Here is a 26,835-nt window from a genome sequence, read left to right on the forward strand (position 1 = left end):
CCCAGTTGATTGGAAATGGTATAGATATATTTTTGGAAACAGTATAGAGAAATGGAGAATGTAAAAAGAATGAGAAATGAATGGCATATAAGACCAAAATAACAATATAATTTAAATAAATAACTATAAAAGAGCATTGCACTGTAACATAAAAACAAAATAGAGTATACAATTGGTGAAGTATGATATAGTCAAAGGTAGTAATATAGTATAATAATATATTCTATAATCCAGCAATATTACACAGAATATGAAAAATAACATGGCACAGTCTGGATATAATCTAGTGTAACATAGTATTCAGTGTATTAATATATAAAATAGAAAACTAAGCAGCTTATTATACATATAACAGAATAAATCAACATATAAAGCCAGGTTTAAATAATGGTCCAAAGGTTTTTATAGTTCACTGCAATTTCAAAGTAATTTAAAGTTAAAATAACATAAACTATAATTTATATAAATATATGGTCCTGTAAGGCCAGATATTAAAAGATCAGTTCATTTAAATGACACAAATAAATAATTAAAATTCTCACTTATCTACCCACATAGAACATTTTTGCATTTTTTTTTATTATTTGTTGTTGTTGTTTCTGTTTCAGGTTTTGAATAATAACCAAGGTGTTATTTCCAATTCATCCTGAGGTTGACATGAACATCTGAACTTAATAAATAAAACAAATAATCCAAAAGTTGATGAAATATTTCATTTAAAAACACTAAAGTCAGCCTGATTCAACACTGGAGGAATTCATCATCTGGTACTTGTTTTCATCAGAAGTTCCCGTCTTTGTTTTTCACTAGAACTGTACCGACACTTTGGACCCTTTGGATTTAGGATCCTGCTGGGAGGACACCTCCTCCTCACGAGGCTGCTCCTCCTGCAGCTCTGGAGGCAGAGGGGCGACCGTCGCCATGGCAGCACAACACACACACACACACACACACACACACACACACACACACACACATCACAAGTGAGTTTTGTTCTGTAAACAGAGTCGATTTGACAAGAAACGCCCAGTTAAAGATCAGAAATACAGCCAGGTAAACTGAGGAGGAGGAGCAGGAGGAGGAGGAGGAGAGCGGAGGAGGAGGAGAGAGAGAGAGAGAGAGAGAGAGAGAGGAGGAGGAGGAGAGAGGAGGAAGAGGAGGAGAGAGAGGAGGAGAGAGAGGAGGAGGAGAGAGAGGAGGAAGAGGAGGAGAGAGAGGAGGAGGAGGAGAGAGAGAGGGAGGAGGAGGAGAGAGAGGAGGAGGAGGAGAGAGAGGAGGAGGAGGAGGACAAGGAGGAGAGAGCAGGAGGAGGAGGAGAGAGAGAGGAGGAGGAGAGAGAGAGAGGAGGAGGAGGAGAGAGAGGAGGAGGAGAGAGAGGAGGAAGAGGAGGAAGAGAGAGAGGAGGAGGAGAGAGAGGAGGAGAGGAGAGGAGAGAGAGAGAGGAGGAGGAGAGAGAGAGGGGGAGAGAGAGAGAGGAGGGGGGGAGGACAAGGTTACCCAGACCCCTCTCCCCATTACCCTGACCCCTCTCCACATTACCCAGACCCCTCTCCACATTACCCAGACCCCTCTCCCCATTACCCTGACCCCTCTCCTCATTACCCTGACCCCTCTCCACATTACCAAGACCCCTCTCCACATTACCCAGACCCCTCTCCCCATTACCCTAACCCCTCTCCACATTACCAAGACCCCTCTCCACATTACCCAGACCCCTCTCCCATTACCCTGACCCCTCTCCTCATTACCCTGACCCCTCTCCACATTACCCAGACCCCTCTCCCCATTACCCAGACCCCTCTCTACATTACCCAGACCCCTCTCCACATTACCCAGACCCCTCTCCACATTACCAAGACCCCTCTCCACATTACCCAGACCCCTCTCCCCATTACCCAGACCCCTCTCCACATTACCCTGACCCCTCTCCACATTACCCTGACCCCTCTCTACATTACCCTGACCCCTCTCCCCATTACCCTGACCCCTCTCCCCATTACCTAGACCCCTCTCCCCATTACCCTGACCCCTCTCCCCATTACCTAGACCCCTCTCCCATTACCCTGACCCCTCTCCCCATTACCCAGACCCCTCTCCCCATTACCTAGACCCCTCTCCCCATTACCTAGACCCCTCTCCTCATTACACAGACCCCTCTCTACATTACCCAGACCCCTCTCCTCATTACACAGACCCCTCTCCCCATTACCCTGACCCCTCTCCCCATTACCCAGACCCCTCTCCCCATTACCTAGACCCCTCTCCCCATTACCCTGACCCCTCTCCCCATTACCCAGACCCCTCTCCCCATTACCCAGACCCCTCTCCACTTTACCCAGACCCCTCTCCACATTACCCAGACCCCTCACCACATTACCCTGACCCCTCTCCATGGAGTAAGAAACCTGCACCCCCAAATCGCCCCCATAACATAAAAAGGCAAACATATCTTGAACGTTTAATTCAGCCATTTCCATATTTAAACTATTAACTCCATGACAGCCAGAACAGAAAAATAGGAAAATATATGGTAGCAATAAAAACTTATAACGATAAAACATTAAAATTAAAATAAAGAAAAAAATGATTGATCCTTATCCCAATCTTTTAAAATTGCTGACACATCTATTTAATTTTATCTATATATATTTTATGAAATGTTTCCACTTTGTTTTATTGGTTCTTATACAGGAGGAGGAGAGAGAGGAGGAGGAGACAGAGAGGAGGAGTAGGAGGAGGAGGAGGAGGAGGAGGAGTCAGCAGGTATGAAGACCTGCTGCCATCAGCTGTTCCCATCAGTGGGGGAAGCCTCGAGGAGTGAACTCCTTCATCCAGATGGATCTCCTTCAGGTGGTCGGATTCTTCAGCCTCCTCATCCTCACCTCCTCCCAGACAACCACCACCTCCTGGTACTACATGGACCACACCTCCTCCGACGACTGGGCCCCCGTCGATCACACCGACGACGACTGGACCCCCACAGACAGGTACGCACACACACACATTCTTGTACTTCAATCTTTGTGAGGACCCTCATTGTAACAGTGAATTCCCTTACAAGGTTATAATAGTTTTGGATTTTTCATCAGTTTTAGTTTTAATTTTGTTGTTAATTTTTGTTTTCAAATCCAGTTAGTTTTAATGACTTTTTAGAGTGAGTTTGCTAGTTTTAGTTTAGTATTTATTTTTTGAAATGCTTTAGTTTTAGTTTAGTTTTCATTAGTTGTAGTTTTTTGTAATGGGGTATTTGTTGGGTGGGAGATTAAAAGAGGTCACAGTAAATTTTGCCTTTATTTCCTTTGTCTGATCCATCTTCATTATGTATGAAAAAAGTTGACAAAGAGGAAAATGAAGGACATTTTCACTATAATTTTAGTTAGTTTTGTAACCACACAATACAGTTTCAGTTAATTATCATTATCATGTAACCTTTAACCCTAAAAACAAAGTCTGAAATCTCAAAAAAGCCTTTAAAGAAGTAAGGACCGGCTGAAATGTCCTCACTTTGCAAAAATGTCCTCACTCTGTTGGTTAAAAACGTGTTCTGGTCCTCACTACGTAGAAAGAACAAGAACACACACACACACACACACACACACAGGTGCAGGTAGAATAAAATATAACAAAAAAAGAAATAAATTGAAGAAAAATAGGAAATACAAAGAGGTATAAAATGTAATAAAAATTAAATAACAAACTATAAAAATGTAAGAAATGTAAAATATACAAATTAAAGATAAAAAGTAAATTTCAAAAGAGATATTAAATTAATTTACACATCCATTCAGTCATTTTGTGTCTTTTTTTGGTCATTTTGTGTCTTTTTTTTAGTAATTTTGTGTGTTTTTTTGGTCATTTTGTGTATTTTTTGGTAATTTTGTGTGTTTTTTTAGTCATTTTGTGTCTTTTTTTGGTCATTTTGATACTGCCTCCAGCGGCCCCCAGGTAATTTAAGTTTGAGACCCCTGATGTAAGGTAAAAAAAAACATCTCCTACTTTCCTTTGTCGAAAAAAAGAAACCTAAGAATAATATTCAGAGTAGACAAAATGAACTTGCTAGAAGTAACAAGAGGACACATTTGTTGGGGACTATTTGAGTATTTATTTGAGCATTTTCTGAGTTTTCTGTCTTTGAATTTTCTGTCTCTGCAGCAGAATTAAATTTAGTTTAATGCTCAAAAAAACCACACGTGCTAAAAAAAAAAAGTCTGCAGCAGCAGCGTGTGTCTCAAGACGCACTAACGAGTCCTCGTTAGTCGGAATAATCCACAGAGTATTTCCAATTAAGTCTGTTTATGATCACAGAACACCTTTTTCCCCTCTGGACTCTGTCTGTGTTTGTGATTTAACCTGTTCAGCAGTGAAACAAAGTACTAAAATCCTTCATTTAAATAAAAATACACTGTAAAAATACTCTATTACAACTAAAAGTCCTGCATTGAACATGTTTTATATCAGGAAAAGTTTGAAAAATCAGGAGAAGTTAGTTAAAGTATAAAAATGTCCCTGGAGGTTGTGACTGTTATAATGTAAAAACAGGATTTCACTGTTTTCACTGCGGCTGATTGAGGTTGAGCTCATTTTGAGCTTTTAACTAATTATTATTTATTTTATTTATTCACTTTTAATGTTGATTATTTTCTCCATTAATCGATGGATGGATTTTTTGTAATTAATCATAAATTGCATTTCGTCACGATTACACAGTTTGTTTTTTCCAACCAACTTAAAGAAAAATTAAATATTAAAATAGTATTTTATATATTTACGTTATTTATAAAATTAAAATTGAAAAACCTTAAAAACCTCCAAATCTTCACATTCATGCAACTAGAAACATGTTTGTTTGTTTTTTGGGCTGAAAAATGTGTTTAAAATAATTTATGAGTTTTATTCTGTCAATAAAATCCTTGTTTCATTTGTGCAACTCCAATTCCAAAAAAGTTGGGACGCCACAGCTCAGCTTGCTGGTATGACAAAAGCGAAAACATAGCAGTTGCTATGGAGACAACCTTCCAAGGCCTCCAGACAGTAGCAGACAGTCAAAAGGTCTAGGCAGTTTCTAATAAACCTTGAGTCAGGGCTGTAAGGGTGGAGGGCAGATAAGATTGGAATTTGGGCTGTAGGCGAAAAGTGGCAGACGTTTTTCTGCAACTCAGGCTCCGTTTACATGATGACGGTCTGAACAGGAGACTCAAAAGTGGCGTGGCGTCTTCACTTCTTATTCCTCGTTTAGACGAGCATTTTCGGGAGGAAATCTGCTGCATACGGTGACGCAAAAGTGTGAGAAATTCGATTGTATACATTCCATCACTTAAAGCCATAAGAGCATCTTTGGGCATGCAGAAGTTTTCACGCCACACATTTTCATCAGCTACTCCTTCCACAAAGTTCTCCACCATCACTAGATCTCCCAGGTCTCGTTCACAGCCGTCTGGCTCGCCTCCGACGAATTGCTGCATCCAGAATGTGATGGAGGTAATTCCAGATCCTTCTCTGTTCACTAATACTATCTGTACATATCCTGTACATTTGGTGGAAAGACTCCTGTAAATTTATTAGAGCTGCCAGAGCAGCTTGAAGGTCCGACGCATGGAAATAATCCCACGTTTCTTTATTTCCTGTACTGGAGCATGTATGTGACGTAAACACATACGTGACGTGAGCAGATCAGATCAGAGTTTTGTGTCTTGTCAGTGTAGACGACACGCTACGGAGGAGAGGATTTAACTTTTCCACTTTGGAGGGTGGTTTCAGATTTTTCCGTCTTTAAGCCCCAAAAACGCCGTCACCGTCTAAACGAAAGGCACTTCCAATAAAATATTTTGTCGTTTTTACCCGCGAGCGTCCTTGTGTAAACGGGGCCTTAATCTTTTCTATAATGTCCATACTGGTCTCCGGATCGATCCAGTCACTTTTCCAAGGCCGTCAGTCGCTCCTTGATTTCATCCAAAGTGCGGTTCTTGACCACAGTACGAGTTCTGACAGCTCTGCCCATTGCATCAATCATCAGAATCAGAATCAGAATCCTCTTTATTGTCATTGCACAGAGTACAAGTACTTAGTACAGCGAAATTAGCCATCAACCCGTCCAAACGTATAAGAAAACTCACAAACAATATGACAGAGGTGAACAGGACAGGAAGACAGGGAGGAAGAGAGAGAAATACAGCACAACATGAGGAGAGGAAAGGAGGAAAAAACAATGAAAAAACCTCAGCTACATAAGCATAATACACTTCAGTGTAGACACTTCGGTAGTGGGGGAATGTACGCGTATCTGTATACGGGGAAGTTGGAGTGAGTAAGCCTGAGACAGACAGCCTTACGGGGCCTTGGACAGCTGTCACCGTTTTCTGTGTATCTTCATAAACCAGAGCAAAGCCTCATCCAATCAGCAAAAGACCTGTCATCAAGGTTCCGAACATAGACTGTATATAAATAATGGACGTAGTCACCGTGACGTCACCCATTGGTTTGTGGCCCGTTGGAAGCCTCGAGTTCAGCATTATACTCCGAGAGAAGCTGCTGCTAATTCATGTTAGCATTAATTGGAGCATTAACTGGGATGTTAGTTTTGGCTAGCAAAAAAACAAAAACAAAATGTATCTTTCTTACCTCAGAAAACTGAGCAGCGACTCCTTGGAGTGTCTGTTAGTCCAACCAAACACTGAACAAGACATTTAATGAACAAAACGTTCAAATAAACTGTCATTAAGTGAAAATACAGTGAAAGGGTCAAAGTTATGAGACCAAGCCGCTAAACGTCCTCTTTTCTATCTATATAACGTTATATATAACTTTATTGACACGTTGCCGTGGATACGCATTGCTCTGCTTCTCTCCTGGTGACGGCTCGCCTTGTCAGTGACCTGTCAATCAAAGGTAGCCCCGCCCCAAATCATACGATTCTTTATCTTCTATTTTCTTCTAAATGGGGCCATTATTAGAACTATTGACATCAAATTGTCTTGAAGAAGATTTTTTACTAGCGATTGAGACAATAATGTTGTCCCTGAAAATTTTTTCTGAGGTAATAAATCAAGTGAGAAGTTTTCAAATTTCTTTTGCAGCCAAACTTAGCGCCCCCTACTGGAATTTTCGGTGAATTGCAGGCTTTATGCACTTCCTGGTGGCTTCCATGCTCAGGCACGGAGATTGCCGCCTGGTTCCGAATAGATAGAGATCTTCAATATCCTCCACGGAAACAGCCACCAGAGACCAGTTGATCAAATTCATGATTTTTTTTAGTTTGAGAGCAGCGTAGAGTAAGACAAAGTAAGACAGAAGACAAGACGAGACAAGAGGAGCGAAGCAGGAAAACACACAGAGGGAGAGAGGGAAAAAGAAAGTCTTAACCCTCTGGAGTCCATCTATTTATTGAAAATACATGTTTTATTTACAGTAATAACTTTATTTATATATCATATGTAGACAAGCTGAGGAAGCCAGTTAAAGTTCAATCATAGGAGCTTTCACAGTGTGACATTTATGTTTCCAGAACATTTTTAAAATGTGAATTTTCTTTCTACATTGAAAACTATTACTATTTTATATTTTACATGCAAATGGACTGTTTTGTAGTTTCATTATTTATTATTTTTTTCTGCTGTTTTTGTGTGTATAAATGTTTTTTTTTTTTAAATGGCACATTTCCATAGACACCTGTGTCTTTTGTTTGTATTTTTGGGTTCCTGGCAGCTTTATACTTTGTTAATTAAAATAAAATGTAAAATCTGACTGATAGCCAAGTTTGTGTGGAGAAAAAGGAGCCATGCATGTGATGTAAGGACAGACTGAAAGATGCTAAACAGAAATTAATACAGAGGAAGTTGACAAATTTGAACCAAAATCTCGTGGACTTCAGAGGTTTAAATGTGTACTAATGCCCAGTGACTCTCTGTCCTGTTGGCCCTCAGCCCGGCGGCCCAGCCCTCCTACCTGCTGCTGGCCCCCACGGCGCTCTGCCCCGGGGTCCCCACCTCCGTGTCCGTCACCATCCTGACCGACTCCACGGTCACCGTGTCCGCCCACATCCTCCACGCCGACCAGACCGTCGCCTCCAACTCTGCCACGGTCACAGGAGGTAAAACTGTTTTATTGTTTTATTTGGATCCCCATTAGCTGCAGCTATTCCTCCTGGGGGTCCCACATGTAATATACAGTACATACAACTTCAATTAAAACAAACGTAAAGAGTTAACCCTTAATAGGACACTCATTGAAATACTTGCAAATTCCAGATTTCAACCCTAGAGAATATTGGAGGATATTACATACTGCCAGAATGTGTTAAAAAAAAAACATACAGACCCGGGGGAGGGGAGGGGGGGTAATATTTAGAGAAAAAGGTTTACGAGATTTAAAGTGGTGAATCTACGAGAAAAAATGTGCAGATTTATGAGATTAAAAGTGGTGAATCTGTGAGAAAAAAGTTTTTTTCCCCACTTTTTTCTCGTAAATCTGCGACTTTTTTCGCGCAGATTTGCCACTTTAATCTAGTAAATTTGCAACTTTCTTCTCGAAATATTACATGGGGACCCCATTTTGATCTCCACTGAAGTTACCAAATATAGTTCTTCCCCCGATAAAGGGTTAATAATGGGAATAGTGAAGAAAATAGAAACAGAATAAAAATAAAAATAAAACAAACAGCTTCAAAATCAGGATCTTTGATACATTATTTACATTTTAAACATTTAATACACTATAGCTATATTCATTACGTGGTAGTTAATATACCTTACGAACATATTATTCTATATTTTTAATAGTAAATTAATAGTAATAATTTCCATATATATCCATTTAGGAGATGTTATTTCATCTTTACATTTAATACCCATTACTTAAATCTAGATGCTATATATCATTTAATACAATATAGCTGTGTTTATTACATAGTAGTTAGTATTCTTTCCTGAACCATATTATTCTATATCTTTAATGGAGTTAATTTAAAACATCATGATGTAAAACATCAGAAACATAAGACTCCTGAAATCTCTCTGCAGTGTGATTAAACTATATTATGTTTGTTTTTTCAGGTTCAACCGAGCGGCTGATTTTACCGGCTGTAAGTACGACTTTATTCTCTCACGTGTTGAAGAAAGTTAAAACCTCTGAGCTCCTTTAGTTTACTGACACCTGAGAAGAAAAGGTCACTCACGTTTTATTTAGCTTGGATTGTTTTTAACCCTCTGAAGCCCAACGAGACGTTTCAGGGCGTTTTTGTTGTTGGTCTTTTTACATTTTACTCACTGTGGGAATTTCACTACAATATATGAAATCTATATAAATCTAAAAGTCCTGCAGCTCTGTGGAATCAGCACAATCATGGAACAACTCAAACATGTTTTTGTGCAGAATAACTTAATATAATAATAATAATTTTTAAATTGCAATAATATAGAATTTATATATACACTAATAACACTTTTTAAAGTGCCAACAACAGTCATGAATATTAGAAAAAAATATTTACAATTTTCCAGCCTCTCCTGTCCTCTCCTCTCTGCTCTGTGTAAACAACCTCTCTTGTCCTCTCCCCTCTGATCTATGTAAACAGGTTTTCAGTGAATATTTGTCACGTGGTCGACAGAAATATCCTAATTTTAAGCTTCGTTTTGGGTACATTTTTCTAACGAAAACATTTCTTAATTGATGATCCGTTCAAGGACAGTAGGAAAGTCAACATTTTACGATAATGTCTGGTTTTAAAGTTTATTCCTACAATAAACAGTGTATTTTTTCGTGATTTTTAAAAAGCAAACGTATGTTTCAATCCCGCCATGAGGGTTAAATAGAAAATAAATAAATAAATAAATATCTGTCCTTTGCTGTGTTTTTCTCAGCAGATTTTGTATTTTTTAGAATTACAAAATGAAAATATATAAATGTTGCCCCCCTGCAGGTCGAAGAGAGCGAGTCCAGCGATCGGCAGCCGTACGTCCTGCAGGTCAAAGGTCACGTCGGAGGCGTCGAGGTTTTCTCCAACTCAACACAGCTGAACTTCAAACTCAAAGGCCCGAAGACTTTCATCCAGACGGACAAACAGACCTACAAACCAGGACAACACGTGAAGATCAGAGTCGTGTCCATTCACCCTGATGGGAAACCTGACGTCTCCCCGGTGGACATCATCATCAAGGTGAGTCTGAGTTTAACTCACAGGTTACAGGATGCAGCTCCAGATCTGCAGGCAGTGATTTGAAATCAGAAAGGAACTGAGAGTTTCCAGACTAATATGAATATCACTATTATAAGCTTTGTTTTGGTCACTTTTCCCATCCGAAACGATCGTAATCGATAATCTGAGGACCGTCACAAAGTATATGTTTCAACAATAATGCCTGTTTATGCGGTTTCTTTCTACGATATATATATATATATATATATATATATATATATATATACAGTACAGGCCAAAAGTTTGGACACACCCATCTCATTCAATGCGTTTTTCTTTATTTTCATGACTATTTACATTGCAGATTCTCACTGAAGGCATCAAAACTATGAATGAACACATATGGAATTATGTACTTAACAAAAAAAGTGTGAAATAACTGAAAACATGTCTTGTATTTTAGATTCTTCAAAGTAACCACCCTTTGCTTACTAGAATATAAGACATGTTTTCAGTTATTTCACACTTTTTTGTTAAGTACATAATTCCACATGTGTCCATTAATAGTTTTGATGAATTTACAATGTAAATAGTCATGAAAATAAAGGAAACACATTGAATGAGAAGGTGTGTCCAAACTTTTGGCCCGTACTGTATACAAGATATGCTTTCTCTCATCAGAGTTACTTTTCGATCTCTGCAAAATTATACAATTCAAAAACATTTCAACAGATTTATTTGTAAGTAGAACTTTATTAAATGTTAATTATTTTTATTGAACAAACAATTGTTTAATTGAACAACAAAAGTTAAATATTACTCATCCCTCCCAAAAAGTAAAATGACAAAAAAAAAGTCCCATTCAACAGGTAAATGTATGAAAAATATATTTTCCCCAACTATATTTAAGTTCCTTATTAAGGGCCAACCTTCAATTTAGTAAATTCCAGGTTTATTCCCATTAATTCCCATGGGTAAGTTTCCAACTTTGAAAATTCCCAGAATTTTGCCACCCTACTCCCTACAGTTCAAATCAATCAATCAATCAATATAATATAAACACTGTTGATTTCTTCCCATGAAGCAGATGTGAGGCTCACAAACAGACCGGGAGCCTTAATGTGATTATTAATATACGTTTAATAAACGGTGTATTTTTAGCCATCTTTTAGAGAAAACACACGTTTCAGTTCAGAGGGTTAATCAACGTCATTAATTGATCAGCAGGAACATTAAAAACACTGATAGAAATTCTTCATACACATCACAGTGCAAAATACTGAAAACATGTTTTGGTCTTCATTATTTAAAAGAAATGATAATAATACATATATCATCTTTTAAACTAATCTTTCCACGGAGCTAATAAATAACACATTTACTTCCTGTCCCTCCGTGTTGTCCCTGGTCCAGGACCCGAAGGGAAACCTGCTCCGACAGTGGCTGGCTCTGGATACCCGCCTGGGGGTCGTCACCAAAGAGTTTAAGCTGTCTAAAAACCCCCCGCTGGGAAAATGGACCATCTGCGCTAAAGTTGGTGTAAGTTCCCCACATTTCACCCCCTTTTACCCCAAACCAGCTCTGGTTCTTGGACCTGGTTCTTGGACCTGGTTCAAGTTTTTGTTCTCTTCTCACAGATAGATTTTTGTTTTAATCCAAAAAAACAACTTTGGTTCTCACTTCAGGTTGAGGAAAACCTGTTATATTTTGGTTCCAGCTGGGTGCAAACTTTTGGGTTCTGAACTAATTTATTTTTGGTGGAAATTCTCCAAACAGTTCAACATTAGGGGCTTAAACCAGAACAGAAACTGGTTCCATGCTGGTGGAAAAAGGCGTTTATAAGGACTGTAAAGACCCGCAGAGATAATAATAATAATAATAATAATAATAATGATGATGAAAAATGGATGAAATAGTATTAAGAATATATATATATATATATATATATATATATATATATATATATATATATATATATATATATAATTTTTTCACAAATTCATTGGCCCTTTTTAGCATTTATTTAATGTTTAAATATTTTTAAAAAGCACAAAATTAGGGTCAAATAAAAGAAAGTTTTATTTGGCACCAGAGCAAAAATATGTTATATTTTTATTTTTTATTATTATTTTTTTAATATATTATATATTATCTCATGAAGAGTGTTTGTCTTTTTAGAGTGTTTCCAGTGAGAAGAGAATCACCGTGGCTTATTATGGTACGTATGTTGTCACTGTGTTTTTCTGCACAAAGACATGTTTGAGTTGGAATTATGGAAATTAATGAGAATTAACCTTCAATTTTGTAAATTCACTGGAAAATTTCTGGTAAATTTTCTAGAAACTTTCCATGGGAATTTTGAAAATATTCCAAATCAAAAACTTGCCACGGGAATAATGGAAATTTATGGGAATTAATGAGAATTAATGATGTTTTCCTTTGTTTCTTTTGGGTTTAAAATTTTGATCAAGTAACTCAAAGTTAAAAAAATTAATTATCAGGACATATAGGTGAGGTAACACTGAAAAAACTGATACCAACATGGCATGGTGAAGACTTTTAACAGATTTTTTTAATGGACATAATAGCCAAAGATTTCAGAGGGTTAATTCCCATGGAAAGTTTCCAACTTTAAAAATTCCAGGAATTTTGCAACCCTGCTCCCTACAGTTAGTAAAAGTAAAATCAGTCAATCAATATAATACAAATTTGAGGCTCACAAACAGACCGGGAGCCTTGATGTATCTATTCGTATACGGTTAACAAGTTCAAACAGCCCATTCATTGTGTGTGTGTTTACAGTGCTGCCGCGGTTTGAAGTTGGGATCGAAGTTCCGGATATCATTTATCGCGAGGACCCACTGCATGGCCGCGTCACAGCAATGTGAGAACCTTTCTTTTTTTCTGTGTTATTCAATTCAGTTTCATAACTTTTATTTACATGTTTGTGTTTATTGTCCTCAGGTACATGCACAACAAGCCTGTTTATGGATACGTGGATGTAAAAATCCTCTTTTATCATCAGGGTTATGCCAACACTCATCATGATTTTCTGGAGGTGAGTCATTTTATTTAAATTTGCATTTATATTGGGTTAAATTTATGTTAAATTATCACGTTGCCTGCCATTTTCTCTGTGAATGTAAACGATTTTGTCCAAATTTGTACCACATTTAGTGCTAAAAAGAATTGAAAAATGCTGATTATTTGAGGAATTACTTATTTGTGTTGTTAAAATACTTTAGAGAGCTTTTGGACTGTGAGACTAAACAAGGTTTTTAAAATCTAAGAAAGACATTTATCATTATTTTCACAGTTTTTTTTAACAAACCAATCAATCATTTCACAAATACCCTTGCTTTGATTTTTAGATCAACGGAACCGAAGACTTCCGGTTCGACTTCCCGGACTACTACTTCCACGAAATGAGCAAAAGATCTGCAGATATGTACGACTATAATTATGACTACATGAATGAAGAAGTGACCGTCATGGTAAATGTGACTGAATACCTCACAGGTAATCTCTTCTCACCTCCAGGCGGTACTAAATCTATGGCACTTTGTATTTATAGATTGGCGAGGACACCGAGATCATGTCCTCAGTATTGAGATTTTACTTTCTACATAGAAACTTTGCCTCAAAAACAGGGCAACATAAAGATAATCAAGATCACAGCTAGTGAATTAAAATGCAAGTGAAACATCAACAAGTAAAGATAAAATAATAAAAGTAGACTTAAAAGTACAGCTAAAATAAATTACATGTGACTTTTTTTTTTTAAAGCAAATCGGGAAAAGTGAAAGTCGAGAAATTATTTGAAGTTTAATCTGGTTACAAACTCTGGTCTACGTATTGAGTAAAAAGTAAAAATGTGTGTGTTTTAACCAACGGAATTTATTATCAATAATAATAATAATAACTTTAATTTATATACCGTTAGCAACCGGACTAGCAAGCTAACTATCTGCTCCTTAACAGACAACTGCTAACTGGCTAGCTCGTTAGCTTAAGTCGAGTCAGCGTTTTTAAATCATCGTTAGTGATAACTAGAGTTGCTCTACACTGCAGTGGAGTCTGTTTATTAATTTATATTGATGATCTTTATGCTTCAGGCCTCACATATAACAGCACGGCGAAGGTGATGGTGGCAAACTCCAGGTACAACATTTCCTTTGAAGACTATTCTGAAATATTAAAGCCCTCTCTGAACTTCACGGCCACGGTGAGGAAACTTTAAATCTCTTTCTCAGTCTCAAGTAATTAAAATCTCTTTGATTGCTTGATTTTTTATAATTATTTATTAAATATAATCTACTTTATTGAGTAAAATCTCTGTTTATTGTTGTGTTTGGTCTATGGGTGTAAATTAGCTAATTAATTTGCATTGATAAAATATTCTATAATACACGACACCTTAATTGAACACGACTAGTTCTCATGACAAAGAACAAAAAGTGTAAACTTACGAGTACTTATACCCAAGAACAGTAACTTCTTATTGCACACTGTACACTCTTTATATTCATACAGTCATTCTCCATGGTTTTCTTGATAATGACTTTGGTTATTATCAATAAAACCATGTTAAATGTCTAGATTTCAGCTCTTAAATTAAACTCTTATCAGTTATTTTTGTTGTTATCATTATATTTGTCCAGACAAATGTACCTTTAGTTGTACCAGGCATTAAAATGAACAAGAAATTGAAGAAAACAATGGTGGTCTAATCATTTTTTCCATGACTGTACATACAGGATTCCATTCAAAGAGCATTTACTCAATTTTCTACACTTTATTTTGTAGCTGAAAATATGTACGTACAACAACCAGCCGCTGTCTATGACGGATCAGTACAAGATGCTTACGGTCACCGTGAAGCAGAAAAGAAATTCTGAAGAAATAATGCCTCTTCGTCAAAAAGCGACGGCCTCACCTGAGACGTCGACTCTCAGTCCGGGAGACGATAGAGAAGAAATGTTTCACATCCCTGCAGACGGACTCATCCCCCTCAACTTCCCACTCAACGATGACACTGAAGAACTCATAATCGAGGTAAGATGATCTGTTCATCAAAAGAAAAAAATGTCCTTTAACCTGACTGTAAACTCAGTCTATGTATGGAGCATCTCGTTTTATAATTTTGGATCACTTACGAGCAAGACCTATTGATAGTGTTTCAACCAGCTGACAGGTAAACATATAATTCAAGATCTATGAAGAATAACATGACCAATCGTAAATAAGTCAGTTGTATTTTTTACCAAATTACACAGGTATTTTCTTTATCTATCATTCAGATATTACAGACTTGTAAAATAAAACAATGGCGTCGATTTTTTATTGGCAGAAGTATTCCAACGTCTCCGTTTTGTTGACATTTGCGGCTACATTGTCTGTATTTCATGTCCGGTGGATATGAAAAGTATGTTTTCTTTAAAAGATTGCCAAATATGCACCAGTTATCACAGAAAGAAACTGTAAAGACTGGCATTATCGTCAGATTTTTAACTTTACGACAGTCCTTGAACAGATCGTCAATTACTAAAGTTTCCGTAATAAAAAGGGACCAAAACTTGTGTTAAAATGTTGATATTTGTGTCAGAATCTCTTTATTCTACTTTTTATTCTACTTCTGCTGAGACCAACGGTCACGCGACACATATTCACTGAAAATCTGTTTACACAGAGCAGAGGGGAGAGGACAAGAAAGGCTGGAAACTTATATACTTATATTGAAAATAGTTCAATAAGTAGAATATGTGGAGATCTATTTTTCCCCCAACATTCATGACCATTGAAGAGAAGGTTAGAAAGACTTTTTTGTGTATTTATCTGTTGTTTTTTTTCATGTTTGTTTGTTTTCAGGCTCATTTGGAGGACAGCTATAAACGTCTAGACCTCTTTAGACAATACACTTCACCCAGTCACTCCTACGTGCAGATCAGGAAGCCCTCCGGACCCTGCGAGGTAAAAAATCAGGAACCCAAGGAACATAGTTACATGTTTGTCACACTGGTAGCATTGCTGGAAAAACTGTCGGCCAACCGCAGTAAAAACAGGATGTGCATTTACTTCAATGACGTCAATAAACATGATAAATCCCAATTTTGTTTTTCCTCAGGTTGGTGTACCTGTCATGCTGCAAATTGAGAGGAATTTTCCAATGACTGAGATCCACTACGTGGTGAGTAAATATTAAAAGCTTTATTATGTAATATATTGTGTTTAATGATTTACATGTTGTTAAATCATCTGAGACTTTCATTTAGAGTGTTTTTTATTCTGCGAAACTGTAGAATAAAATCACATTACCTAGTGTAGATTTGCATAATTTAAAAAAAAAATCCTTAATTGGGTTGTGCTTTTACACTTAATTGTATAACTGTATAGAATTTAAAGCCATTTGTTTGTGGTTTGTTTTTGTACAACTTTCAAAAGTCACAATATGTCTGGCTTCTTGTTTTGGAGCTTTTCTGCCCCCTAGTGGCCAAAAAAATACAACCCACACACAATAATGCAGCTATAAGGTACTCAAAGCTTAAATTAATTAATATATTGTTTAATTAATTTATATTGTGTTCAATTATCTGAGAATTTGATTGTCTTTTTGGGTCCTTTTTTAATCATTTTGTGTCTTTTTTTAGTCATTTTGTGTCTTTTTTTTGGTCGTTTGTGTCATTTTGTGTCTTTTTTGTCATTTTGTCTTTTTTTAGTCATTTTGTGTCTTTTTGGTTGTTTTGTGTCTTTTTTTTTTTGTCATTTTGTGTCTTTTTTAGTGCTTTAGTCCAACATAAAATGTAATTTTGAATCTTTTTTTACTTTCAAAACACTATCATCCTTAATAAAAAAAAATGTAAATGCTGCAAATGTGAACAAAGGTGTCAAATCTAACATATAAGAGGGTTCCATCCAGTTCTATCATTTGATACTAAATCTATTTGAGCTTGTCTCCAGTTTTACTTGGTATATCATCATCAAACTGAAACTGGCCTCATGGAGTTTACAGCCAGAACTTTAGAGGTAAATTTACAGTAGGGCTCCACGCTGCTTTGTTTTCTAGTCTGGATGGAGTCAACAAGTCTGGATTATTTGGAGCTTTTGGACACTCCACAGGGTTAATGATAAACTCCCTGTAATAATTAGTGACATGTTTGTGTTGTGTGTGCAGGTGAAGTCCAGAGGTCAGGTGGTTTCTGCTGGGAGGAGCTCCGGTGGTTTAACTCTGGTCCCAGAGAGCAGCTGGGCTCCTCTGGCCTGCGTCGTCGTCTACTGCGTGCATCCCAACGGAGAGATCGTCAACGACTTCATGGAGCTGCCCATCGCCCATACGTTACCAAACAAGGTCCTTCATTATTTCATGCTCAGGAGCTTTTTGCACGCTTAAACAAGGACAGAGTGATTATTTAAATAATGTTTTAGTTAGAGATTTTCCGATACCATTTTTCCAATACGATTCTGAATCTTGTGCTGTGGGTATCGGCTGATACCAAGTACCGATCCGATACCAGTATGTTATAAAAAAAAATATAATACTATACCTGCATGACTGTGATATGATTAACATTGTGGTAAGGCCTGGCTCAGGTTAAACCCTTTGTAAACCATGAATAAATACAGCAGATTCAAGCCATTTATTTTTACATTTATTTTTAAATAAAACAGTATACAAAACAGCAGTGCAACAGCAACTTAAATAAATAAACCATACCCCCCAGAGAACCTTTTTGCCACTGTTCCATCTTAATCATTGCATATTTTAGAGAATTATTGTAAAGGAGAATAAGGGTTCTTCTATGTTCTATTTAAGGCGTCTTATTTTGACAGTCTTCTTGTAAATTCTGTGGTGGACTCTGCTAACACATCCATGTGCTCGGATCGGTGCCTGGACTCCATATTCGCCGATACCGATGCTAGCATTTTCGGCAGTATCGGAGGAATTTTTGTGATTGTACAAAATAAGACAAACCAAGAAGACATTACATTGAAAATAAGTAAATACGCTCATTCACAGGGTTTTTGTCAGGTCTCTTCACTCGCGAAATCACCACTTCATATCCTTTTACCATCCAGCATTTTTGGTACGCTGATATTAAAATAAAACAAACACCAGCATGCACCACCTATGCTAGTGATTTCTTACCTTTTTGGTCTGAAGTACCCTCATAGCCATCATCAAATCTCTCAGTATATGTGATATCACAATATTAATCATATATATTGTTAATTTTCTAATACAACTTGAACTGATAATATTCGATTGGTTTGGTCGTTTTAGTTTTAGTTTTCAGGGACTCTTTCATAACTCCAACATGTACATGTACTGTTAAAGCTGTTCTAAATCTTGTCATAATTTCTACTTTATCAACGTTGTTGAGCGGCACTTATACCTTATAGGGACCACAATGGAAATAAGCCTTAGGGCTTTATTGTGTCATCCCTGACTATTTTTTATCCATTTATATTACGTATGACACAGGTTGCTGTTTCATATTTTTTATATCAAGAATGGTCAAATAAAATCAATCAATCAATCAATCAATCACAATCATTCTAAGTAGCTAGGTAACAGCAGAAGACCTCCTGAGGTCTTTGATGCCAACTCTTTTCCAATAAAAGCCACTAACACTAGCTCCAAAAGCTGCTAAATGTTGCCAGACAATGTTTATTTTCCCACTGGTGACACCATGGTGCAACATGCAATTTTAGTGTGTGTGTTTGTTTAATAGTGGGTTATGATTGACAGGTGTCTCTGAGATGGAGCGGCACCGTGAGGAAGCCAGCTGAGGAGGTCACTCTCAGGGTGGATGTGGCGGAGCCCGGCTCGGTGGTCTGGATCCTGGTGGTCGACAAGGCGACCAAGGGGAACGGGTCAAACAATGACATCACAAAAGAAATGGTGAGTGTAACTCCTTGTTCAACCCTTTTGTTGTCTTAGGGGTAAAAAATGACCCCACCACTATGTTTAACTGCAGAGGAAACTCCCTTAATGATCTTTTTTCAACTTTAAATTCAATGGCTTTTTCTCGAATGACCCCAACATGAGAAAAAGTCAAACATTGCCTTTGTTCATATTTTCATGAAATCGGTACACCAACGGGGTAAAAAAAATAAACCACTATTTTAGTAAAACAGTGAACCAATTATGACAAGTGTGTTGGATTAAAATTTAATGGATTCCACTGATTAAATCCAGTTTTTCTCCTCTATAAAGAGGGAAAACCTTGATATTTGTGATAAATGACACATTTTTTCTTCATGTAAAATAGATTTGGGTTTTAAAAATAAATTAAGTTGCTTTATCTAAGGGGTTCAGTGAAGCGGGTCATTTTTGAGTGGTGCGTTTTTGGAGGCGTCATTTTCTGCCCGAAGGGTCTGAAAGGGTAATAAATTTGTACAGTGTATTATTATAGTCCCATTAGAAAAAATGAAATTTGAATTTAAAAATGTATCAAGAAAAAAAAACCTTCTTCCAAAAATCATGCCATTTGCAGCAACACAGCCAAAATTATTGCCAGAACAAAAGTGAAAAATGTTTAAAAAAGGTTTATTCACATTGCTATACGCCAAGGTTTGAAAAAAGTGCATGTGATAAAGTGCTAGAATGTTTGTTGCACGTTGCTCCATTGCACAAAGATTACAAGTAGACTCCCTAATACATCCTGTACACATGTCTATATTCCAATGACTATGTCTTTATTTCACTAATAAAGGGATAGTTTGAGTTTACACAGGAAGACCTGAAGTTGTTTTCTCCGTGTCTTCAAAACCACCAGACTCCATTGACAAAAACAGTAATTTTGCCTCACTGAACGTGGGAGTTGTTGGTCCCTCGCTGCCTCGGTCGATTCGTTTTTTTGTGCGACTTTGGAAACAAGTGAAGCAGCTCGATATGACTTCAGTCTGACCTCCAGTCAAAGATAAACATCTTTAGTCACATGTTTTCTGTTTTCTAAAGACAGTTCTTGTCACAATGCCTGCTTTGTCTTTAACAACAATCCCTCCTGTGATCTGTGAATGCGTCTGTAACTCCCCAGGGTCCTCTCTGGTTTAATATGTTCCCGTTACCTGTCCACCCATATGTCTCCTAACATCCCCTGCAGCTATTTTTATGAAACCCAGTCCACCGCCCCGCCCCAGCATTGTTTCAGTCTGTTTCTATCCCAGTTTGGTGAAACAGGTTTCCAACAATAAGTGTTCTTAACGTGTCCTGGTTTTGTTGCTCTTTGTGAGATGTGTTGGTGTTGGTGTTTCCTTCACAGGTGCTGAAAGAGATGATGAAGAACGACGAGGCCGACTCTGACGAGATGATGGTGTTTATGGGAGATCCGTACTCTGTCTTCAAGGTTAGCCTCCCCAGAGACACGTGTGTGTTTGTTCAACCAGAAGAATAACTAACTGTTCTCAGCCGACTCATTCGATACTTCCTAGTTTAGCTGAGAGGTGCATCATTTATTGTTTTTTAAGGATCTGGTTGGTGGAAACGCTTTATTTTGCGGGGAAATATTAAATGAGGCATGACAAAGATTCATCAAAGTCTGTCTACTAGAAGAAAAAAAATCAAATCACTGCCTATTTCATATACACTACCACTCAAAAGTTGTGGGTCACTTAGAAATTTCCTTTTATTTTGAAAGAAAAGCAAATTGAAATAACAGACATACATTCTAGACTTTTTAATGAACAAGACATTCAAATACAGTCGTTAAGTGAAATCGCTAAACGTCCTTTTTTTATATCTATATAACGTTATATATAACTTTATTGACACGTTGCCGTGGATACGCATTGTTCTTCTTCTCTCCTGATGACGGCTCGCCTGTTAGTGACCTGTCAATCAAAGGTAGCCCCGCCCCAAATCATACAATTCTTTATCTTCTATTTTCTTCTAAATGCGGCCATTATTAGAACTATTAACATGAAATTGTCTTGAAGAAGATTTTTTACTAGTGATTGAGACCATAGTGTTGTCCTGAAAAACATTTCTGAGATAATAAATCAAGTGAGAAGTTTTCTCATTTTGCATTGAAATGAATGGACCCAAATGCTTCTGCAGCTTAAGGCACTTTCTGATTTGCCTCCCTGCTCAGACACGGAGGTTGCTTAATGTTGCTTAATGTTGTAAATGACTATTAAAGCTGGAAACGGCTAATTTTCTTTTGAAATATCTATTATATTATATATATATATTGTCCTGTGCTCCAGTGGCACATTGTGTTAATCCACGTTTATACTGTTGAAAGGCTCATTGATCATTAAAAGACCTGAGCATCATGTTAGCACAGCTGGAAACTGAAATAAAATGATCCTTCCTCAGGCTAGCAGACTATCTAGAGGTAAAGTTAGAGATTTGTACAGGTTAAATTGATTTTTTCTGCCCTTGTCAATATCTTTACTATATCTTCAATTCATTTTGTAACTCATTTCATGAATAAAACAGTTTGTTTTTCATGGAAAACAACACAGACAGTTTCTGGGTGAGCCCAAGCTTTTGAGCACTAGATGAGTTACTGGACCTCAATGAAAAGGGGAGGGGTAGTCTTATACTACAATTGTTTTTGGTTTCTAGTTAGATGTTGAGTGAAGTCTTCCATTTCTCTGTGCAGGCTTGTGATCTCGTTGCTCTGACTGATGCCAATTTACATGTGATGCGCAATCCGTGGAATCAATTGCGTGAGTTTTAAAACGGACAGTAATCAAGACGTTTTGACTGTGACGTTTGTGACTTCAAGATGCTGATAAAACCTTAAATTTCTATTCTCAACAGTAGAGGAAATGCTTGTGTTTGACATGGCAGGCGGTTCACAAATGGAGCAGAAACCGGAGCCACGGGAACGCTGGTTCTTCCCAGAGACCTGGATATGGATGGACACCGTCACAGGGTAATGCTTCAGACACACAAGACACTGAATTTGGTGCCTTTTCTTCTGTTTTAGTCAAGTTAAAAGGGGAAACTATAGGACAGTTTACTGTATGTTGGTGTGGAGGTTGTAGAAAGAAACGTCCACAAAAAAAGAAAATTACTAACTAGGTAGCAAAATGTGTCTGATTTTAGACTTTTTTTAATCATTTATTCATTCTAACTGTGAGTTGTTCCCACTTCTAGCTATTATTGTGCTGATTCCATAGAGCTGCAGGACTTAAAGATTACATATATTTAATTAAATTTTGCAGTGAAATACAAAGCAACAGTGAGTAAAATGTAAAAAGAGCAAAAAAAAAGCCCAGAAACAGCTCGTTTGGGTTCAGTAGATGTGTGATAGACTGTAAAGTGCATCTATATGCAGATGATGCCACTTTTTATTCTTTCAAAACTCAACAAGCAAACTAGGAGGTTTAATTTATCCTGAAGTTAAAATGGCTTAAAATGGTTTATTCGTCTTTTTAGCGGCTATTTAAACTATACAGTCTTTCAATGTTTATCCATTAATTTCAGCTCATTGTTTAAACAGTTCGATTTCCATCTAAAACTTAAAAACAGATTTTTTTATTTTTTATTTGGTTTTGCCAAGATAATCTTCTTTCTTTTCTTTCTTGTTTCTTTTTTTGGGTGAAAAAAATATTACTAATATTTGTTGTACTTTTATATTTGTTGTATTTTTATATATTTAAATGGTTGTTGTTGTAATACCCATTTTGGCCACAAGAGGCTGCTGTGCACCACAAACTCATGTTCTAAATAGGACTAAAATAATTCACATTTTCTTCCAGGTGAGTTTATAATTTCTCCATGAACTCTAAACAAAAGGTGCATATTTTATGCTTGTGTGTTAGTAAAGTTATGTACAATTACTGATGCTTTTAGTTTTATTGAGTTTTATTGGTGAACTCCAGCCTCTTGTGAACAAAATTACTATTAAAATTATATTCATAGTGTTTATTATTGTCAGGCAAAACCTTCATTTCACTGGTTCCTCTTCCATAAACACAGGAGAGAAACTTTTTAGATTTGACGTAGTAAATGCATCACCAGATTTTTTTTGTTTTTACATTTTCTCACCTTTCAAGCAAAGACACTGAAACTAAAAACTAAATATGCAGCTGCAAGCAACATGTTTTGGGGACAATAAACAAACTTACATTCTTATTTATTATTTATTTATTTAAAACAACTTTTTAAATTTTAAACTGGCATATCATACCTAAAAATGTGATATTACATCCCCATTCTGTTTACTAAATTGTTCAATTATTATTTGTTATTCATTAGTTGTTGTTTTGTTGTTGTTGTTGTCACTGTACGGTTACCTTGAGTGAAAGAAAGGCACCTATAAATAAAATGTATTATTATTATTATTATTATTTACTTACAGCCCATTTTCTTGGTCCCCATTCTGAAGTTGTAAACAGAACACATTTGAAGTAAACTGCAGACTTAACTGACACTTCGTCTGACATAAAGTTATTTATTCTATATGTTTATTGTGTTTTTTATCTGTTTTTTCTGCAGTAATTCGACGTCAGCTCAGATTCCTCTGACCGTCCCAGACAGCATCACCACCTGGGTGGCCTCGGCCTTCGTCATGTCCGAGAACCTCGGCTTGGGCCTCGTAGATCACTCTGCTCAGGTATTTAACTTCTCGTAAAAATGACAAAATAATAGTCATAACAACCTGGTGAGGAACCTTTGTCAACCTAATATTTATCTCCTCGTTTATAACCTTTTATCTTTGACATGTGAATCATTCTACTATTGTTATAGTATTATTTTAACTGATTAATGTTTCAGTTTCAAGCACTTTTAACTCTTTGAATTCCCCAAATCATTATTTAAAGTAACAGCAGCCATGATATGGATATTTATAGAATGTGATTTGGTAGAACTGACTTATATTAAGCAGTTGTAATAATAGGAATTTATTTGGTAGTCGTATGAGTGTTGTATATTGTAATTGTAATTGTAAAAAAAAAAAACAGTAAAAAGTCTGGTAGCAAAAGTTGCCAAACACTTAGTGTGTATATAGTTTTTAAAAAAAGTAGTTTTTGGATAATTAAAAAAAAAAGAAAAAAGATAATATACAGTAAATATCTGGATTTAAAAAAATAGAAACTAAATAAAATTAAAAATAAAATACAAATATTTTGTTTTATTCTAATATGACAGTAATTGTTCGGAAACTTTTACAGGTTTTTTTTTTACATTGAATTTAAAGATTTGATGTAAGAAAACAGAAAAGTTTTACATTCAGCATTACAATGTGTATTTTTTTAAACATAGAATTTACTGTAATTGAACATTCAAGACCATTAAGCAATATAGTAATACTGTAAAAAAAAATGTCTAAAATCCCATTATATTAATTTACAGATTTTTAATGGTTAATATTTGTAATAAAAGTAATGTACCTTTTTTTTATTGCATTTGTACTTAATGTACAAAAAACCCCAAGAAAACCCTGTAAAATAATAAAGTAAATTTCAGGAAAATAACTTTTTATTTTTTATTTTTCAGTATGTAATAATCTTATATAAGTGTCCCTGTGACCCTCCCTCAGCTCACAGTGTCCCAGGACTTCTTCCTGTCCCTGAATGTGCCGGCCTGCATCATCCGAGGAGAGGAGCTGCTGCTGGAGGTCCTCCTCTTCAACTACCTCCCTCAGGACCTGCAGGTCAGTCTGCTCCTCACAGCAGAGCGAGGAGGAGACACACAGAAACTGGTTTTAACACAAGGTTTCATACTGTAAAGGGAAAAGGCCTGGATCAGTCAGAAGTCAGTTTTCTTCCACCGTTTATAAGTATCAGTATAAGTATTCACCTCCAGTTAGTTGTTGGAAATCTCTAAATTAACCCGATGGTGGGTTTTAGTATGTTTCCTGTGAAGGATCGCCAAAAATACAGTTTATTGTAGGAATAAAACTGTAAAAACAGGCATTATTGTCAGAATTTGAGCTTTCCGACAGTCCTTGAACGGATCATAGATTATGAAGGTTGCCGTGATAAAAGTGACCAAATTGAAGCTCCAATGTTGATATTGGTGTCAGAATGTCTTTATTCTCCATGTGTTATTAAAAATAAACCAGATCCTGTTAAAAACATTAAATTCTGAGAGGAGAGGAGAGGACAAGAGAGGCTGTTTACACAGAGCTGAGAGGAGAGGACAGGAGAGGCTGTTTACACACAGCTGAGAGGAGAGGACAGGAGAGGCTGTTTACACAGAGCTGAGAGGAGAGGACAGGAGAGGCTGGAAACATGACTTACTTCAATATGTATAATATGTGGAGAATTGTTTTTGGTCATATTATATTTTTTTTTTCATGTTGTGTCTTTTTCATATTTTACATCTTTTTTGGGGGATATTTTTGTCTTTTTTTTGGTAATTTAAACTTTTTTTAAACAACTTTTGTGACACTTGTGGGCACTTGGAAACGTGTTAATATATAAATTCCATTTTATTCATTTCAATTTTCTTTTTTCCATGATTTCTGTCATTCTAACTGTGTTATTCTGCACAAAAACATGTTTGAGTTGTGTCCACTTCTAGCCATGATTGTGCTGATTCCACAGAGCTGCAGAACTGAGAGATTTATAGAGTTTATATATTGCAGTAAAATACAAGAACACAGAGAGTAAAATTCAAAAAACCCACCCTGAAACAGCCCATAAGTGTGATTATTTATATTCCTCTGTGTAGACAATAGACAGTAGAAGTCAGTCAGTGTTGTGTTACATTAATCTGTGCAGTGAATGTGGTTCACAGGGTTATTATGGTTGTTTTAGGCGTCAGGTTGCTATAATCTAATGTTGCATCAATGCTTTTAACGTCTCTGCTGTCCCTCTGAGGACACGATCAACAAAAACACGGTTCTGCTTAACCTTTACATTTCTAAACAGATAAACCTGGCTCCTCAGAGGGTTAGAACCTGTGTTTGAATCTGATATTTGGTCACAACAATGAGCTTCCTCTGAGTCTTTGTGCTGTTTAACGTGATCTGGGTGGATTCTGCTGCTGCTCTCAGGTCACGGTGACGGTGGCGGAGAGCGAAGCCTTCCAGTTCGTCTTCTCGGGTTATTTCAAGAAGCCGTCCCGTCAGGTGTTGGTGGAGAGTCAGAGAGGAGCCTCGGTCCACTTCCCCATCCTCCCGATGCTCCTCGGGGAGATACACTTCTCTGTGATGGCCGAGTCGGCGGCGGCGTCCGACCACGTCCGCCGGACCGTGCTGGTCAAGGTGAAACACACACAGGGGACGGTTCAATCACATCAAAACATCTAAATCAATATTACTTTATTCATCCCCGAGGGGAAATTCAGTTAGTCTGGTAGAATATCTGGAAGAATGAGACACCCTGATGGCTGTAGGAGAGAATAATAATAATAATAATAATAATAGGAGAGAAGGATCTTTTTTTTTGGGGGGATAATTTTACATCTTTTTTTGGTGATTTAACATATTGTTTGATGATAATTTTAGATCTCTTTTGGGTAATTTTACAGCTTTTTTGGTAATTTTACAGCTTTTATTTGGGTAATTTTACATATTTTTTTGATATTCTTAATTTTTTTTTTTAAAGTAATTTTTACATCTTATTTTGGTGATTTTACATATTTTTGGGGGATAATTTTAGATCTCTTTTTTCGGGTAATTTTACAGGTTTTTTTCTTTTTAATTTTACAGCTTTTTTTGTTAATTTTACAGCTTTTTTTTTGCCAAAAAATATTCTTAATATTCTTAATTTTAAAAAAAGGTAATTTTAGAGCTTTTTGGTAA

General features: G+C 36.7%; 1 protein-coding gene across 1 annotated transcript in view; it reads left to right on the forward strand.

The window, feature by feature from the left end:
• The first annotated feature begins 2,835 nt into the window (after positions 1–2,835).
• Positions 2,836–26,835, forward strand: part of cd109 (CD109 molecule) — a 44,488-nt gene continuing 20,488 nt past the window's right edge. Inside the window, exons 1-21 of the mRNA XM_059355854.1 lie at positions 2,836–2,987; positions 7,920–8,086; positions 9,048–9,076; positions 9,914–10,150; positions 11,543–11,668; positions 12,308–12,347; positions 12,932–13,013; positions 13,094–13,187; positions 13,501–13,648; positions 14,245–14,354; positions 14,936–15,184; positions 15,998–16,099; positions 16,254–16,316; positions 17,301–17,474; positions 18,876–19,028; positions 20,392–20,475; positions 21,736–21,802; positions 21,897–22,011; positions 23,580–23,697; positions 24,625–24,738; positions 26,086–26,295. Of these exons, the coding sequence (XP_059211837.1) occupies positions 2,836–2,987; positions 7,920–8,086; positions 9,048–9,076; positions 9,914–10,150; positions 11,543–11,668; positions 12,308–12,347; positions 12,932–13,013; positions 13,094–13,187; positions 13,501–13,648; positions 14,245–14,354; positions 14,936–15,184; positions 15,998–16,099; positions 16,254–16,316; positions 17,301–17,474; positions 18,876–19,028; positions 20,392–20,475; positions 21,736–21,802; positions 21,897–22,011; positions 23,580–23,697; positions 24,625–24,738; positions 26,086–26,295 (2,634 nt within the window). The remainder of the gene's footprint in view (positions 2,988–7,919; positions 8,087–9,047; positions 9,077–9,913; positions 10,151–11,542; positions 11,669–12,307; positions 12,348–12,931; positions 13,014–13,093; positions 13,188–13,500; positions 13,649–14,244; positions 14,355–14,935; positions 15,185–15,997; positions 16,100–16,253; positions 16,317–17,300; positions 17,475–18,875; positions 19,029–20,391; positions 20,476–21,735; positions 21,803–21,896; positions 22,012–23,579; positions 23,698–24,624; positions 24,739–26,085; positions 26,296–26,835) is intronic.

The sequence above is a fragment of the Centropristis striata genome, chromosome 18, assembly GCF_030273125.1.
Source record: "Centropristis striata isolate RG_2023a ecotype Rhode Island chromosome 18, C.striata_1.0, whole genome shotgun sequence".
In the NCBI taxonomy this organism is placed as follows: domain Eukaryota; kingdom Metazoa; phylum Chordata; class Actinopteri; order Perciformes; family Serranidae; genus Centropristis; species Centropristis striata.